The sequence below is a fragment of the Neolamprologus multifasciatus genome, chromosome 15, assembly GCF_963576455.1.
Source record: "Neolamprologus multifasciatus chromosome 15, fNeoMul1.2, whole genome shotgun sequence".
Classification (NCBI taxonomy): Eukaryota; Metazoa; Chordata; class Actinopteri; order Cichliformes; family Cichlidae; genus Neolamprologus; species Neolamprologus multifasciatus.
This window is the reverse complement of record NC_140453.1, coordinates 15,695,461-15,715,174: the sequence shown is the minus strand read 5'-3', so window position 1 is coordinate 15,715,174 and position 19,714 is coordinate 15,695,461. Positions and strand designations below refer to the sequence as shown.

Genomic DNA, 19,714 nt, shown 5'->3' with positions numbered 1-19,714 from the left:
ATGTTTTGTATCTTTCGTTTTGTCTTATATGTGTATGCAAGTAGGCCTCTATATAACATACAGACTGCAAAATGGGATAAAGGCAGGAATGTCAAGTATATGAATGTTTTTCTGGTTCAGATAGCGATAACAAAGTTCTGTAGTGGGGCTATAAAAGTTTCTTTTTAAATTTTCTCCCCATAACTCTGGCTTTAATAATTTATTGTTTTATTTATTTTTCTAGCATTCATTTTACATGCAACTGCTTCTTGGATTATTCAAACAAAACTCCACAGATTGCACTAGACAAAGACATTGTAACTCTGTGACATGCCCGTGCTTACTTGAGCTCTTTACGCTCTTAATAATAGAGCAGAAAAATCAGGAATGGCTCACTCAAATCATACAAAGGCTTGATTTACTCAGATGTCTCTTCAAAAACTGAGAGGAACAATTTCCGTTCCAATCACAACATATGTTCAGAGGCCTGGCTTTGATTAAAGACTGGGAAGACTTTCATCACTCACCATGTTGATGCCCCTGGGCAGAGAGATAGATCTGTAGGGGTATCTGGGGAAGTCATAGTGAAACTCAGGAAAGTGACTCTTCATCTTAAATCCTTGACTGAACTCTGGAGGTGGTGGAATCACATATTTCTCATCTATTTGTTCTGGTGTGTTTGCTTTTATCTCCAGCTCGTGCAGCTCATCGCCCTTCCTTACAGTGTCGATGTCTGTCTCCAGATACTTTTTTTCTACCAGGTCAGGAGAAGTCCGCTCTTCTGGAGTCTTCTGCTCAGCTAAAGGGCCTTGCTGCTGGGCCATTGAGCAGGGTAGCCTGGGGCTCACCACGTGGATCCCTGCTTGAGGCTGATCAGCATTTGTATTGGTGAAGCCAGAGGGAGATGCTGGTTTTCCAAATGCCTGCAGGCTGTTTGGGTCAAGCACATTAGACGTCACCTCATCCAGGAACTGTGAAAACTTCAGTTTGGCTTCAATCTTTTCCTCCAGTACACACTGTGGTTTGCCGCTCTTAGAGCTGGTGTGTAAAAGTACAGAGCCCCTCCCTTGATGCACATTTCTGCTGTGGCTGTCTCCTCCCTGCTCTGCCTGTGGATGTCCTCTGCCATGAGGCCTGCTAGAAGGAACTGCTTCAAGCTTCTCCCACTCTCTGTCTCCTCTGAGTCGAGTCTGAAAAGCTTCCTGGCTCTGCTTCTTGATAGACTTATGCAGGATGCACGTCACCCCAGAGTTCCAGCTGTGCAGGCTGTCAGTGCCGTCACTGCTACTCCTGCTGCCTCCTGGACTGCTGTTTGGATCGCTGGGGCTAGATGGCTGACTGGGAGAGGACTGGTTAGAAGCAGGGTCTATCAGCTCCTCCAGCCAGACTTGATCACCATTGAACATGGGGGTAGCCGGACTCAAGGGGGCCCATGACTTTGAGAAATGCTGACCCTTCTTTGCTGTGCCTCTCTGAGAGAGGGAGCAGGCTTTGCTGCCTGTCCCATCCATCGGCTTAAGTCCAGTCTGCACAGATGTGTCCTCTCTCTAATTGTTTTAAAAGGCAGATGATCCATGGTCCAATGGATAGCTCCAATTTTAAAGAGTTCTAACCCAATCCTGCCTCACTATTGTGCAAGCAACCTCACAGCGATCCAATACATTTCACTCTAGGCTGAACAGATGGCTTCCTTCAGTGCCAGGCTAACTCCCTGCTATCACAGGCAAGGGCATCCATAGTCTGAGGCCACAGTCAAATACAGTGAGAGTCACAGTTAATCTGCAGAAGCTTCAGGTTTAGGTTTAGTGACAGGGAATTTTCATACAATCCTAGCCAGTGTCTTTACTATTTGAGCAGACAGTGCTGGTCTTAATTAGACTGTCTATTGATAGCAGAGCAGGCAAAGCTTTTTCGGCTTTTTCCAGGTCAGTGGTTGTAGAAGAGAATTGATCCAACAGAGCACATGGCAGCTGACACACACACACACAGACTAGATGGGCTTGTCGAGTAATTGATTGCTGGGATCTCATTAATATCTCATTAAAAGAATAGTCGTAATCATTAAGAAATTCTAAGAGAAATAATAATAAGTTGGAATTTGAGTTGTCTGTTACAGAATAATGCCAAACGTAAGCAAGTGAACTTTAGAAATTGTTTTACAGTGTGCAATTATACTGCTTTATTCAATCTATTCCTCTCAAATGTCTGTGTTATGTGTATATCCCATAGTGTATGTTAGAAGAAGAACCTGCATTCCAAAGTCCTGATTTTAGCTTTATGGCTTTTACCATCAATTAACATTAGCAAAGCATCCATATAACATAGATTCAAATGCCTGCTAGTTACTGGTAACTAACAGGAAATAACATGCAAGACTTTCCATCATCAAAACTGCAGCAGGCTTTTACTAAAGATAAATGAAAAGGAATCTAACTATATTAAAAATGCACCAAAAAACACACGAGGATCGGTTTAGTTAGCTACCACACAGCTGTTGGCTACAGCTTGACTGCATCTGTATGGGGTCAAATTGTGGTCATAAATATTTTGTACTTGTAAATCAGTTTTGTACTTGTAAATCAGGATTTGTATGTGTAAAAAGAATTTGTGTGTGCGTAAAAAAGATTTGTGTGTGGACTTAGCCAAAAAATAAGTGTGAAACTCTGCACTCAAGTTTCAAGTTACAAGTACGAATTTTGACCTTATTTTTCTTCCTTTCATGTGATTGGTCAATGTCATGTCAATCACAAATGTAACAGTTCAATCAGAGAACAGATGGGTTTGGCTGTCGCTTTTTTGAACTGCAGGTCCTTGAAGGGTAATACAGTTTGAAGCTGGAGGATCTCTATATAAATAGCCGACAGAAGCTAGTTCACCTAACTTACAATAGTTGTTGAAAGGATAAAGTTGTGGTATATCAGTGGTTAGAAATACCATTATTACTTTAGGATTAGTTTAACACAAAGTTAGGGCTGACCCGGGACCATGGCTGTGAGTCACAGTACGCAGCATAAAGGTCCTTTCACATCGGATGCAGCATGTGCTGCTAATGCTAACTGCTAACTAAAAGCCAAAGATCCTGAATTTGTTGCGCTGGCTGCTGGGCTCTATGGGTTTTTGCGGTACCTGTACTAGATGCACCTGCTTCTTGTCGTTTCTATCCCTGACTTTATGTCCGCTACAAAAATTTCTGTTTTTGTTGCTGGTTCTTTAAATGTTCAATAAAAACATGTATCGCTAATTCATAACAAAGAAAGCTTTGTAACTATCCCCACTAGTGAAGACTGTGTCATTTCCACAACACTGCCCTCCCTCCCGAGGTCTGCAGTGCTGTTGAAAAGGCTCTGGAGGTCCCTGTATTAAGCACGTAAACCTGTGACACAAAAATCACCAAACTCGAACCACCACAGACTGTTTTCCTTCCTGGTGATGAAGGGAAATGCTGGGCTGGCATGTAAAAGGGCATTTATTCCCTTCAAGGACCTGAAGCTCCATAAAGCACCAGCCAAACCCATCTGTTCTCTGATTGGATAGTTAAATTTGTGATTGACATGACATTGACCAATTACATGAAAAGAAGAAAAATAGGGTCAAAATTTGTACTTGTAACTTGAAACTTGAGTGCAGAGTTTCACACTTATTTTTTGGCCACACACAAATCTTTTTTACGCACACACAAATTCTCTTTACACATACAAATCTTTTTTACACACACACAAATTCTTTTTACACATACAAAAACTGATTTACAAGTACAAAATATTTATGACCACAATTTGAGCCCATACATCTGCCTGTGGTCCCTGATAATAGTAATAATGCAAATTTTAAGTCTTGCAAGAGTGCAAGCAGAGTGGAGTGAGTGAGTGATATGTTTTTTATTGATTAGCATTCAAATATCTCAGTGAAGACAGAACAAAGATTTACCACAAAGCAAGAAAGCATGAGACAAGGCTAATCAAAAGGTATTGGCTGAAGCATTTGCTTATTACGCCAACCCTTTTAACAAAAGATCTTTTAGCATGCAGCTCCTGTACACAGGGCTCGAAGCAAATAATAAAATTCAATTCAATTCAATTCAATTTCATTTATATAGCGCCAAATCACAACAAATGTCGCCTCAAGGCGCTTCATAGATACAGAGAAAAGCCCAACAATCATATGACCCCCTATGAGCAAGCACTTTGGCGACAGTGGGAAGGAAAAACTCCCTTTTAACAGGAAGAAACCTCCGGCAGAACCAGGCTCAGGGAGGGGCGGCCATCTGCTGCGACCGGTTGGGGTGAGAGAAGGCAAACAAAGCAAAAACAAAACAAACAAACAAACAAACAAGAAAAAAAAAAAAAAAAAAAAAAAACTTTCCACCTTAGTAAGTAACTACATCAAAGCAAAAGAATCAAGAGGTTTTTTTGTTTTTTGTTTTTGTTTTTTTTCTGCTCTTTTCATTCTTGATATATATATTTTTCTAATACTCTATTTTTAAACATATTTTTAAACAAGGAAAATGAACTACACCTTTTTAAATCACTGTCATAACTATTCCACAGGTTAACTCCTCTAACAGAAACACATCTCTGCTTTATATTTGTCCTTATCTTGTTTTTTTTAAAGAAATCTGTTCCCCTTAAGTCATATTGACTCTCTCTGACTTTGAACAGCTTCTGAGTACTGGGGCAAAGCAAGTTATTTTGTGCTTTATACATTATCTGTGCCATTTTATATTCAACTAAATCATAAAATTTCAGGGTATTCAGATTAATAAACAAAATGTTAGTTGGTTCTATATAGTTTGATTGGTTTATAATTCTTATAGCTCTTTTTTGCAACTTGAAAATAGGAAGAGTGTTCGTTTTATATGCATTACCCCATATCTCCAGACAGTAAGTCATATATGGAAGCAACAGAGTACAATAGAGTGTGTATAATGATTTTTTGTTCAGGATATGCTTTGTTTTATAGAGAATAGCAATGGTTTTTGACATTTTTGTTTTCACATGGTTTATATGAGACTTCCAACTCAGCTTATCATCAATTATCACTCCAAGAAATTTATTTTCGTACACTCTTTCAATTTCAATTCCATTAACCCTGATTTTAGATACATTTTTCATTTGTCTAGTGCCAAAAATAATCAATTTTGTTTTCTTTATATTTAATGATAACTTATTTACATCAAACCAGTTTTTTAATATATTTAACTCCTTTTCCGCTGTAGTCAGAAGCTGTTCTAGGTTTTTACCTGAGCAATACAGAGTGGTATCATCAGCAAACAATACACATTTTAACAGTTTGGAAATGCTACATATGTCATTTATGTATAATATAAATAATTTAGGGACCAGCACGGAGCCCTGAGGAACACCACAAGTTACCTTCAACTGCTTAGATTTTACATTATTGAATTCGACATATTGATATCTGTCATCCAGGTAACTTTTCATCCACTTGTATGCTAACCCTCTTATGCCATATCTCTCTAGTTTATTCATTAATATAGAATGATCAATCGTATCAAACGCCTTTTTTAAGTCTATAAAAACACCAACAGTATATTCCTTATTATCTATAGCATTAGATATCCCTTCTACAAGTTCCATCACTGCCATCGAAGTGGACCTTTTCACTCTAAAGCCATATTGGTTATCACTTAGGAGATTATGCTTCTCAATATATTTATCAAGTCTATTAACAAATAACTTTTCTAAAATTTTTGAGAACTGTGGGAGCAGTGATATTGGCCTATAATTGGTAAACTGACTTCTCTCTCCGTTTTTATGGATTGGAATAACTTTTGCTATTTTCATTTGTGAGGGAAATACACCAGTTTGAAAGGACAGATTACAAATGTATGCGAAAGGTTGCACTATATATTCTATAATACTTTTAACTAATATCATGTCAATACCAAAACAGTCAGTGGACTTTTTATTTTTAAATGTCTTCACAATGTTAATTATTTCTCTATGAGTTACAACACCAATAAACATGGAGGACACATTCTGAGTAATATGTTTATTTAGGTCGTTATTATTTCTTGACTCTGGAATTTCTTTTGCTAAATTAAAGCCAACATTTACAAAGAAATCATTAAATTCATTTGCAATGTCTTTAGTTTTATCAAGCACAATATCTTTATCTTTTTTTAAATAATCTGGATAATTCTTATTTTTTGAGCCCTTTTTGATTATACTATTTAATATCCTCCATGTTTCTTGTGTGTTACTTCTACTTTGCTCCAATAATTTGTGGTAATATTCTTTCTTACTTGTTCTTATAATATTTACTAATCTATTTTTATATAACTTGTACTTTATTTCAGCATCTTTTGTCCTCTGTTTTATGAATCTCTTATATAGATTATTTTTCTTTTTACATGCATCTTCTATCCCTTTTGTGATCCATGGCTTATTTGATCTGTGATGCTTTCTAGTGATTTTCATTAAAGGACAATGTTTTTCATATAGTGAAATTACAGTTGATAAGAATGCATCATATGCACTATTTGAATCTTCATTTGCAAAAACCTCATTCCAATTGTGTTCCTTTAAGTCCACCTGGAGGGCAGCAATGGCTCTTGTTGTTCTAAGTCGTATCATATCAAATATTTGATTCTTTTGTTTAGTTTTAATCCCAAAATAATTTTGAAAAATTGCAAAAACAGGAAGATGATCGCTTATATCAGTTATAAGAAGTCCACCTACTATTTCATGGTCAATTTTATTTGTGAATATATTATCTATCAATGTAGCTGTATCAATTGTTATTCTACTTGGTTTTATAATTACAGGGAAAAGGGAGTTACTATACATTGTATTTATGAAATCTGTTGTTTTCTGATGTCCATTTGGGTTTAGCAAATCTATATTAAAATCACCACAAATTATTTGCACTTTTTTATCATTTAGGTTGCTAAACATAGCAGCAAGTTTTTCATTGAATGTCTCAAGGCATGAACCTGGTGTCCTATAGATGCAACTTATAATTATATTGTTAGCTTTTTCAACATGGATTTCAATAGTGACACATTCCAATACGTTATCTATGGTGCTTGACATATTCAATCAGACTACATTTCAAAACTTTATCTACATATAAGGCAACACCGCCTCCTTTTTTATTCACCCTGTTCATTGTAAATAATTCGTATCCTTCCAGTCCCATTTCACTAATTTTCTCATTATCGAGCCATGTTTCTGATATTGCAATTATATTAAACTTTTTTAACTTACTTAAACATTCTGTAATTTTAGAAAAAATTTTATACAGGCTTCTACTATTGAAATGTATGACCGACAATGCATTTGCCATTTTAATATTCATATTGAATTGGTCATCTGTATAGTACTCACAAATATTATTGGTGTTATTGTAGAAGTGGGTATCTGGGTCAATGTTACTTTCAGGGTCATGCATGTTGTGCTCTGCATAGTTAAACGTTTTGAAGTTCGTTTTCTCAGCGTGTGTGGCAAAATAACCACCTTGACAGTCCTTTTCATAATCAAATTCTTCCTCTTCAATATCTCTGAATGGAAACCTATAATCTGTGTCCAAACTTGTCATTTATGTGTTTTTGTTTTTGTTGTTGTTTTTTGAGCCGTAAGGCCAGAAACACTTTCCAATAGATTCCAGAGCAGATTCCTGATTATTTATATTGCTCTAAGTCTTTGAGTTCTCTTATCATCACAACTTTCGCTTCTTCGGGATTGCCATTTAGTCTTATCATTACTTTGCAGTTCCTCGTCCATGTCGCTTGTATCTTATTTTGTTTTCTCAGGCTGCGTGCCTGTCTTGCAATTTCAGCAGTCTTTTTCGTTAAATGTTCATTTAAATACACACCAGTCCCTTTAAGCTTCTTACCCTGTTTCAGTAACTCAATCTTTGTTTTGCGACTCACAAACCGAAGAATAATTGATGGCTTTGTTTTACTGTCTTTCCTGGGGAGCGTGTGGCATGCTGCAATATGATGGCTCTGAATACTTACATTCTTCGTTTGAAGGAATTTTATCACTTGCTGTTCAAGCGTTTGCAGCTCCTCTACCGGGGCATCTTCACCATCTTTACCTCCCCCAGCTGTTACTCCGGCGTAGGTTCGGTGTTGCGTCTCCAGTCCACTTATGACTAAATCATCCATTCTTGTGTATTGTTCAAGGTCCTCGATTCGCCGTTCCAAGTCGTCTATTTTCTTGTCCTTGTCCTTTATGAGGTTTTTTAGTTGTTTTATTTCATCCATTAGGTCATTTAGCATACCTTGTTGTTTAGCCACTTTGCTCAGTTCATCAGACATGAAATTAAGCGATTTCCTAATCTCCTCCAACTCCTCTTCAACTCCTGGGTTTGCTTTTTTAGGCGGCATTTTGAAAATGATGAGATTTGTATTTCCTTGTGATGGCCCGTTGAAGTCACTGTTGATTAACTTGTTGGTTGAGCCTTGGCCTAGTGGTTGCTGCAGGAGCCTGGGCCTAGTGGCTGCTGCAGGAGCCTGGGCCTAGTGGCTGCTGGAGGATCCTGGGCCTGGTGGCTGCTGGAAGAGCCTGGGCCTGGTGGCTGCTGGAAGAGCCTGGGCCTGGTGGCTGCTGGAGGAGCCTGGGCCTGGTGGCTGCTGGAAGAGCCTGGGCCTGGTGGCTGCTGGAGGATCCTGGGCCTGGTGGAGCAGGAGGGTCCTGGGCCTGGTGGCTGCTGGAGGGTCCTGGGCCTGGTGGCTGCTGGAGGGTCCTGGGCCTGGTGGCTGCTGGAGGATCCTGGTCCTGGTGGAGCAGGAGGGTCCTGGGCCTGGTGGCTGCTGGAGGATCCTGGGCCTGGTGGCTGCTGGAGGATCCTGGGCCTGGTGGCTGCTGCAGGAGCCTGGGCCTGGTGGCTGCTGGAAGAGCCTGGGCCTGGTGGCTGCTGAAGGATCCTGGGCCTGGTGGCTGCTGGAAGAGCCTTGGCCTAGTGGCTTATTTTTCAGTTTTGGTGCAACAAGCTACCAATTGTCTGGTGTTCGTTTCTTTTTCCGTAGATATGTGTGCTTCCTTCTTGTGTCGTTTGTTGTCTTCAGTTTTGTCAAAAAAAAATTAAAAAAAATTTTGTCTTCAGTTTTGTCAAATTAGTAGAATACCTTGTCTTGGGCTGCTACTCCCTCTGCTGCTACTCAGTGATATGTGTTGTTGATAAAAATAAATGCAATGCAACAGATACAAAAATAGAACATATAAACCGAAAAATAAAAGCACACTGCTGATTTCCTTGTATAAACTTGTACAGCATAAGAAACAAGTTCCCATTAAAACGATGGAATGACAATTCTGAAATACTCTGATTGCAGTCAGATTGAGTGGAGTATAAAGTCTTACAAAGGGATGAAGTAGCTACAAAGACAGAAACCAAAACTAAGGAATTAGCTTACCGTATTAGCATAACAAGCTTTAGCTTAATAAATATACTAATTTGTTGTTTTACAGGGGTTTCTTGTCTTCTCTACTTCTCAGTGGCCAGATGTAGCCTGTTAATTATCCAATTGAGCCAAGCCAAATGCTCTGAGATATTAATAGTGTTAAACTGTAAACAGAGCTAGATGCTGTCTTTATGCTAAGCTAACCTAAACTCCTGTTTACCAGCTGTCATAGTGCGAAAGGCAGGGTATATCATGGACGCAGTTTCCACAGTCATTAATAAAAATGTAGTTACAGGCACATTGGTAGACAGTATCCAAGTCTTTTCTCAACTGTAGAGGGGAAAAAAGTTTTATTTCTAAAAAAAGAAATTTAAATTTCAATACTTTTAATGTCAGTTTTAAATGAGAAATTCTGATCTACGATCCCGGAATACTTAACTATTTCAGTTTTAAACCCTTAAACGATTTTAATCTTAGGAACTTTTTGACAACAACTTTTTGTTATTTAAGAAAATTATTAACTTGGATTTGCCTGTATTTAATACAGTGTTAAATGGGACTCTACTACATCAAAAGCAGACTGCAGAAATTTGAGGGTTTGTACTCTGGTGTAAAACTCTGCAGAATCAAATATGTGACAAAGGAGCAGCTGAAAGTCCTTTCTATTACAAAGATTATTTGGAGTGGGGGAAATAGTTATTTGATACCCTGTTGAATTTTTATGTTTGCTCGCATCGAAAGAAATAAACAGTGTCTAATATTTATGGTAATTTTCATTTAATGGAGAGAGACAGAAGATCAACCAAAGTACATCAAATAAAAGTTACTCAAATCAAAATTATATCCAATATTCTGTGGTACCTGGGCCCAATCATTGACCCCCTCAGTGCAGTGGAGTTGTCCTGTACCCTCAGCATGAAACAGGCCCCCTGATATGCTCATTTCCTATCCTGTCCAAATCTTAGCACCTTCAACTCTTTCACCTCAAGTTCCACCTCCTATGTTTTTGTTAGTGCCCCCATCTCTAAACCATTCCTCACAGCAGGTCTCACTACCCTCTTGTAAACCCTCCCCTACACTCTTTCTTGTATCTTGAGTCACAAATCTCCCCTAACACTCATCTCAACCCTGCCTGCACCCTCTTCCTCACCTGTACTTGTACTGAATAAATCCAAAAAAGGAGATTCTTTTTTTTTATTTCCAAATGCGATTTTAAAATTGTCCGCATATGTATATAGAGTAAAATATGCACATTCGTGTGCTGACACACTGCTGCTGTCAGAATTCCTCTTTAAATTCACTTCTTCACATTTTGTTGTTGCACTTCATTGTCTTCTAACTCTCAGGTTAATCATTTTCTGATATGCATGCAATCTATGTCATGAGGACAGCTTTCCAATATTGGAGCATGTATTCTTATGGGTATACTGTAGCTGTAATGTTCATCAATATTCAGGTGGTTATATAACTACATCAATAACACCTCTGTTAGTCTGTGCATGGGTGGAGTGTAAAGACTGGCAAGTGAGTGTTTGACAGATATAAAACACTGCATTAAAGTGTACAAAGTTGTTCTGAAAATTAGTCTGACAATACATGTTCAAAACTAGGACCCAGGGCAGGACACGGCATTTTCAACATCTTCTTGGCGGGAATAGTCAAAGGCATTATGGTGTAAATTAATGTCTGAGCTTACAACAACAGCAGACCTTCAGTTTGTCCAGCTTGCAAAGTCTTTCTTCAAGATTTCAACTTGGATCAGACAAAAATAATACACTGTACAAATTGTTATGAAGCATCTTGTTGTGCTGTAGCCAGACTGTTATGGTCTCAAGGGGTATCATTAGTGCTGCATCCGATATGTAGGGTTTTAGCCATGACTGGGTGGCCTGCTGTTCGCATGTGTTCCCTCAGACTTGGGCCCCACACCCCGTCTACTGCTGCATCCCATTGGATTTACCCATGGGACCACCCTGTCTCCTAGGAGCACCAAGCCTTCAGCAAAGACATACCTCCTCATCATTTTCTTCCTGCTCCATCCCTCTTTTCCCCTCTTTCTTCAGCCCTTCTCCAATGTGCTGCCATTTCTCACCATTTTCAGACTTTCCAGACAGGCTCAGGCTTCTTCTATGATGAATGTCTTTAATAATCTCTTTTCAATCTCTGGAGGAGGAGAGGGGTGGGAGCCAATTTAGAACTATCGCCCTGACGGGAGAGACTGTCAGCCCATGGCTGCCCAGAGGTAATGGTGCTGAAATGGATTCCTGCTACAAGCGCAGAGGTGGAGATAATTGGTGATGCTTCCTTGCTCACTAGTTGCACTCTGCTTTCCCTTGCCGGCTAGTTGTGTTGCTGCCTGGCTGGGTTGAGCCCCTGCCGGGACCACACTCTGTGTCCTCTACTAAGCCCGGAGAGCAGTCTAAATGCCACAGCTGATCAGCACTGACCATGAAGTACTATGACTGTACGGCGTTCATCTGTTACTACGGCTGATCTAATACTGCTCTCCCTTCTGCCCACGCAACCTCACGCTAAACATGGGTTGGACAGGAAGCAAGTGTGATGCTTCTCAAGATGACAAAAGCCAGTTTAACTCGTAACTCAATTACATGAAAAAGAAATGCAGGGTACATGCATCAAAGACGTCAGTGACGAAGAGCGGGCCATTCACTCGGGCCAGATAAATCTAAAATGCTATAGAAGAAAAACAAAAATTTTATTTCCACTCTGCACTATTTAATGTTTTTACCCTACAAAATGATATAATGTGCCAGTGAATTAATAGCTCCTGAGAAAAGGACCAGCAACATGCTATCACCAAGCTCACTCCCCCTCTGTCCCCCTTGGATTTTCAGAGCAACAGTGATGAGTGACTGATTTCAAATCATTCAAACCATTTTCAGAGAATCGTTTAAACTCTTCCCATCATTAGATATGTGTATTAGATGCTCAGGCCTAGAGCTTCCTAACTGTGTTTTGTATCTTAGGTGAGCCTGTCAATAATATCTAACAGGTGCACTCATGAAAGGCCAAAAGGAGGAAACAGTGTGCCGATGTGGCTTCAGTTATCCATCTCATGCAGAGACACTTGTCAATGCCTCCGGACCTGTGGGGTCGCTTTTAGAGAACCACACTGTGCAATCAAATGAGAATAGGCTAAATTGAATAAGAGCCAGCTCATTCTGGAGGTGTAGAAATAGGTTTCCTGGGATCCCTGCAGAACACACAGCTAGGTCTGCAATAACAGTAGTCAGGCAGCAATTACAGAAACACATAATGCATATCACAAGGGTGATGAGCATCTGTTTCAAACAGCCAGTGTGTTAGCATAGACAACAGCTATCTTTAAAAGGTATCTACCAAAAGTTCTGCACCTGATCAAAGTTCAGCAAAGCTACATTCCTCATGTGAATACTGTAGATTAACTGTCTATAGCTTTGTGTGAGAGTGTATGCACTCTGCATTATGTTTCCATAAGAAGCTGAGGAGGGGGACGAGATGACCTCAATACATGCGATTATTATACGACAGTCCTCTTTCAACAAATAATGCCACAAAACTTAATGTGTTCCACAAACTCAGTCACACAGCAAATGGTGAGCGTGGCATCGTGCAGCAGATTCACTGAGCTGTTATCGCAAGTGCTGACCATCTTCACGGGTGAACAGACAAAGAAGTGAGCGCCACCTGCAGAAATCCAAACTTCATCACCACAAACTCACACTATAATTGTATTTACAGAAAAAGTGGTGAAAGTACATTCACAGTACTCCACTTGAGTACCATTTTTAACTACTTTAGTTTCATGGCACAATACTTTTGCCTAAGTACATTTTAGCAGATAACACTATATGTTTCGGCCTATTACAATGATATGACAGCTTTGAAAAGTAAATGAAAACAAAAAGGCTCTGCTTTGCCAGTAGTTACCTAACAATGAGCGTGAGTAAAGCCGAAAGGAGTGCGCACAATTGTTGAGTCATTTTTCATGTAAAAATGTCAAACATTCCATAATTGCAGTTCTCAAATGTGAAGATAAGCTGCTTTTTCCTTTTAACAATTTTACCATTTTGCAGATTCACAGAATATTAAGGAATTACTGGGATCACATTTCTCACTGTTTTTGCAACTTTTGCTAGCCAAATGGTTGAAAGAATCACTAAAAAAAATCACTAAAATAATATATCTGCTAATAGCTACTTTTGTTGCAGATTTCTTTTACACTTTCTGAATGCTTATATCACTGAAAAGAACCTACTTAACACCTCCTATGATGCACCTGATGTGCAAGTTTACTGACCCGCTATGTGCACCCTTTGCTCTTTAAAGGCCTCTGACATTTTTATTGATATGGTGTGGGATTTCCTGCCTTTGCCATATTTCTGGTTAGAAGAAGCTCTAAAATTATCCAAACTCTTATGTGTAGCACATCCTACGACCATATCTGCTTTTCTTTTAAATGGCTTATCTATGCATGGCATCTTCAAACACCAAGGGGATTTTTTTTTAGCTTTCTTGTAATGGCTGTTAAAAAAATGATTCCTGCAGTTTGAAAGTGTCCCCACTCTAGTACCAAAATATACAGGATTTGTTTGGACATAATATATTTGTAGCTCATTACTGCACAAGGAAATTATATCACCCAGTGTTTTACAACAAGTCACTTCAGTGCTTGCTATATAAGTCTCTCTTGTTTAGACTATTAATTTGTCTTTTTTCTTCAATTAAAATAGTAGGGACAACTCACTGCTGTCATTTCTGTTTATTCAACTGCTTATTCGGTTGAAGATTGTAGAAATAAGTCACAGGAAAGACCAAAAGCCTCAAAAAACAGTAATAGGAAAGGTCAAAAAGGGAATATATAATATATGGCTAAAATCGCCAGCTAAAGGTATAGCTAATAGTAAAAAAAAACCCCAACAAACTATTAGCTAATAGTATAAATAAGCAATCGGAATTGATAACTAAACTTGATAAATCATACACTACATACAATCATTGGGGTAAACACTTTAAGAAGCTACAGAAGCTACCAGTATATAAAATATGGCTAGGAGTTAAACTGCTTTCTAAAACTGCAAGATAACAGCATAGGTAAATCACTGAAATTGTTATAATTAATAAATCTGTGAAATTGTGGACTGTTGGCTAATATATTAACTACTGAAACTGCAAGAAAAAAAGGGTCAAGCTAAACATAACAAATAAATTAAGTAAACTGCTTAATAATGGAAAATGGAAAAGTAGCTAGGATGGGTAAGCCAGTGGTTTCATGGCGACTTTTACTGAAATGCTGGAGACAACTGAAGACTTTGAAATTTCACTGAAAAATGAAAGTGTTGTATTAGCAAAACAGTTGGTTGAACTTATGACATTCGGTTAACCAAGTGATTTCTCATAGTTTTTAAACGTGCCGTGCAACCTGCACTTGTTTTATTAAAACTAAAGTATGAAATGTGTTGAATCTCAAGAAGCACTAGTCCAGTGGTATATATGATAGGGAAAATCATGGCCACTCCAAGCCGTAACATTAGACACACTCCTGTTGTCTGTAAATCTTTTATATTAAATAAGTCAAGTCAAGTCAAGTCAAGTTTATTTATAAAGCACATTTAAAAACAACCAAGGCTGACCAAAGTGCTGTACAATAAAATACAAATATAAAATACAATAAAACACAAGTACATAAAACACCTCACTGATAAAACAATAAGTTAATACAGTAAGTTAAACCTTGCTAAAAGCCAATGAGAAGAGGTGAGTTTTAAGAGCAGTTTTAAAAGTTCCTAGGCTTGTGGAGAATCTGATGTGAGGAGGTAAACTGTTCCACAGTCTGGGTGCAGCCACAGCAAAAGCCCTCTCTCCCCTAGTCTTTAATCTGTACCTGGGAACATCTAAAAGCATCAGGTCTGCTGACCTCAAAGATCTCCTGGGGTGGTAAATGCTAAGTAGCTCTGCCAGGTAAGGAGGTGCAGTACTGTTAAGAACCTTAAAAACCAGCAGTAAAATTTTAAAATCAATCCTAAAAGCAACTGGGAGCCAGTGGAGAGAGCAGAGGACCGGAGTGATGTGGTCTCTCTTTTTGGAACTGGTCAGCATACGAGCAGCAGCGTTCTGCACCAGTTGGAGGCGATGCAGACAGGAACGATCTAAACCAGCATAAAGGGAGTTGCAGTAGTCCAGCCGTGATGTAATAAAAGCATGGACCACCCTTTCTAGATCGTTCCTGCACAGGTAGGACTTGACTTTAGCTAAAATCCTTAGATGATAAAAAGATCCCTTGACTACGGAGCTGATTTGTTTATCAAATTTAAAAGCACTGTCAAAAGTAACACCGAGGCTCTTAATGGAGGAAGTACATTTGGAAGTTAGGGGTCCCATAAAATCAAAGGAAAGGTTGGGGTCTTTAGGAAGCCCAAACACAATGACTTCAGTATTACTTTCATTTAGATGTAGGAAGTTAAGAGCCATCCAAGTCTTAATGTCAGACAGACAGGAGAATAACGGCTGCAAAGAGTCCTTACAGTCTAACCTCAGAGGGGGGTAGATCTGAATGTCATCAGCAAAGGTGTGGAAGGACACATTATGTTTGCACAGCACATCGCTCAGAGGGAGCAAATACAGAGTAAACAGCAGGGGGCTTAGAATGGACCCCTGAGGTACACCACAAGTTAAAGGAGCTCTGGGAGATGACAGTTCACCGAGGTGAACAGAAAAACTCCTGTTATCCAGGTAGGACTGGAAAAACTTTAAGAATAAGCCTATCTAAAAAGAAAAGACATGATTAGGATATTAGGATGACTGTAGTTTCTGAAAAACGCAATTAAAAACACCACAGCCAACACAACAGAAAAATTACAGATTAACAAATCCTTTCTTTCTTTCTGTCTTTACACATCCAGTATCTATTGATTCATATTGTTATAAAGCCTTTTGCCTTCATTAAGTCTGTAAATTGCTCCTTGTAAACATGTTCCATATTTAAGATTCTGCACAGCGACGTGAAAGCCACGGTATCATAAAAACATATCAATTATCTAATTATGTCTAATAAATGTTCCCAAGATCTCCAGGATATGCATCAATGGACCAATCACGGTAATGCAGGTACAAATAAATTACTTTCCAAAAAACATTCTGAAACTCAAACCAAGGGAACATATTTAGAGCAAATTGCTTGTCAAGAAGATAAATGCGACAGCAGAGAATGAGGGTGCTACTGTTTTTGTTTTTTGTTTTTTTGAAGAACTTTTGTTGCGGTGTCCACACAAATACACGGAGAGACACACACACACGGAAAGGGTGCCAATTATAGTAACTGTGTGATGAGGTTTCTCATACAGAGCCCCATGCTACCTTTGCCTCTAATCCTTTGTTATTAATTATATCTTCAACAAACCTACACAGTTCTTGTGGTGTCAGCACCAAGTATCCATGGCAACAGCCAGTTGGTCCCAGCTCTCAGGGATGCTCACACTTCTTCTGCCTGACAAAACCTTGCTTCGTTGCAAAGCTACTCCCCTGACAAGATGAATAACTCAACTATATGATCAAATTAAAAAAATATCTTCTGCAGAGTGAGCAGCCCCCCCCCAAAAAAAACCCTCAAATTGGCAGCGATGCTGACAGTAATTCAAGCTCTACAAAAACAGAAAGAGGGACACAAAAAATCTGCAAAAATCTGCTAAGTTACATTAGTGAAATTTATTTTACCCATATAAGTCACTTTATATTTAATCTTCACTATCTTTCATAACCACATTTTTCACTTTTCCTGTTATAGTAACTCTAAAAATCCTTTACTCCACCTTAGCCTTGGCTTAATACAACATGACATGCTACTTACATTTTGTTCCATAAATTTAAATCGTTTTCTGTTTTTCAATGTTATGTTTATTTATTTATTTTAATATCTTTACTTTGTTCAAGGTCTCAGTGAGTAAGAGTGCACAGGTGGAAAAAGCTGTGTAAAGACTCATTTGGGTGATGAAGGCCTCAAATGATGCACGAGTTGAGGTTGAAGTTTAGAGTTACAAAGAATCGTGTTCAGACATCTGTGACCATTTTCTTAAATCTACTTCTGACAAACCTGAGATTGCATTAAGTGATATTTGCATTACACACCATAATCTTCGAGCCACCTGTTGCCATTCTGGGTGATATAAGAACCAGGTTTTGATAAAAGCACCAGATTTTGATATAAGCACTAGGTTTTGAGAAGAAGAAAAAGAAGAAGAAAAATCGTGTGGAATCAGCTATAACGTATATATCATATATGTTTGCATGTACCTCCAAATCTAGTTATATCAGTCCATACACGGTATATATTAAATTTATGTCTGCTCTTCTGTCTTCATTCATCATCATTATCATCATCATCAACTCACATCATCTAGCGGACTTAAACCTTGAAAATCATCTTTCCTTTTCCCTGTTGTCATTTTTCGCTGCAACCAATTTCAGAATTAATTACACCTTCCCACCACAGACAACCTTTTTTTAATGGCCAGACTGGCTTTTCGGCAGTGAGAGGGTTCACTGTGTTCTTATTTCATATACCACATATTATCTCTGCAATCTCAGCCCAAGAATGGTAAACCTCAGATATTCTAATATATCTAAAGCTGCAGGATATAGTTCATTAACTTCTAATTAATTATCTAATTAATTATTATTATTTAATGTTCAGTGAGAACACAGTGATTTGCATTTCGCTGTTCTTTCTGCGCTTGGCAGTGATATTTACCTGGAAATGTGCTGAAAGGGAACTTGGTATTCTAAAAAGAGGACTTATTGTAGGTTTGTAGGGTTCAGCATTCTTATGATGGTATTGGTAGGATGATTTTAAGGCTTTTAATGGGCTTCTCTAAACTATGCGTGTGTTACTATATATTTTTTTCTCTATACAGCTGAGTCTATATGCAGGAAATGTAACGGCTAACCTAATCTAGTTAAGCTGGAGCGCCCCCTCGTGGTTCCTTCCATCATGCACATCTAAGACGATTGAACATGGAGGGCAGAAATATTCTGTAGCGACCCTTAACAGATTTATTTTTGCAAGAAAGTGACTCCTTGTGAAAAATTTTAAGGCTGTAAGTCAAACAGGTAACTGAAGATGTGCATTCAAGTGCTGTCGTAATAATCATGGATCAAGGATCAAGTCAGGGAAGAAAATGCCATAGCTTGACTTACACTGGTTTAAAAATGATTTATTAGCAGTAACCAAGACGGTAAAACAAAAGAGTTATTTCCGTAAAATACATGTCATCATTTTTTTTTTTTTTGTTTTCCATATTCCATCTTGAAACCACAAGAAAGTGGAAGGAAAAACTTTCCAACCTGGAAAACAAGACTATCCCAGAGGAGCTTTAGACTTTAAATCCATTATTGCTGCGTTCCGGCTCAGATGGATAAAAGACTGCATTTCCTATCCTCAATCTATGTGGTACCATATTCCCATCTCTTTAATAAGGTCGGGGGATTAGATTCTTTGCTCAGATGTGATTATGAAATATCTAAGATTCCTCTTAAGTTGTCTAGTTTCTATAAGCAAGCTTTGAATTTTGGGAAACTAATTTTCACCCACAAATTTTCACCTCACAATTCTGTGCTGTGGAATAATAGGGTTATAGTCATCAATAAGAAGTCCTTATTTAAATCAGACTGCTATGATAGCGGTGTATGTTTTGTTGTTGATCTGCTTGATAAAAACGGAAACTTGCTATCTTATGAAGAATTTATTGATAAGTATAAAATAGACGTTTCATTTAATAATTATAATAAGGTTTGTAAAGCAGTACCCATACCGTTGTTAAATCTTATCGTAAATACTTTAAAGTATTCACTAATAAGAACTTACCTTCACTGACGATAGGTAATACCTCAATAAAGGACAAACAATTTAATAATAAGTTAATCTCTAATACCTTTAAGGAAATAGTATTCTGTAACTATAATGTCAATGTCAGACATGACCTTGATAGCATGTTGAAAGAAAAGTCATTTTCTTTTTACCTAAAAATACCCACTTGCGCCTAAAACGAAAGAAACACACTTCAGAATCATATCTGGCATTTATCCAGTTGGAGAATTACTTGCTATTCTAATTTTCCTGCCTGTGTCAAAAGGTCTATGTTCCTTATTACTTTACCCTACAAACCTTTATTTTCTCCCTGTAAAGTTATAATGACTTGCTTCACCATCTTTATAATGTAAATTGTTACAATTCTGGTCTGTTTCCTTGACTTGTTTTGTATATGAAATGTCTTTCAATTAAAAAAGGAAAAGAAAAAACAAAAAAGAAAGACTATCCCAGAGGCCCTGAATGCAAAGAGGAGCACTTACAGGTAAATAGCACCACCTAGC

The 19,714-nt window shown here is 38.2% G+C and overlaps 1 protein-coding gene across 1 annotated transcript in view; it reads right to left on the bottom strand.

Moving 5' to 3' along the window:
• Window positions 1–2,025, bottom strand: part of LOC146501824 (brain-enriched guanylate kinase-associated protein) — a 44,518-nt gene extending 42,493 nt beyond the window's left edge. Inside the window, exon 1 of the mRNA XM_085134307.1 lies at window positions 507–2,025. Within this exon, the coding sequence (XP_084990433.1) occupies window positions 507–1,490 (984 nt within the window). The 5' untranslated portion in view covers window positions 1,491–2,025. The remainder of the gene's footprint in view (window positions 1–506) is intronic.
• Window positions 2,026–19,714: the final 17,689 nt, after the last annotated feature.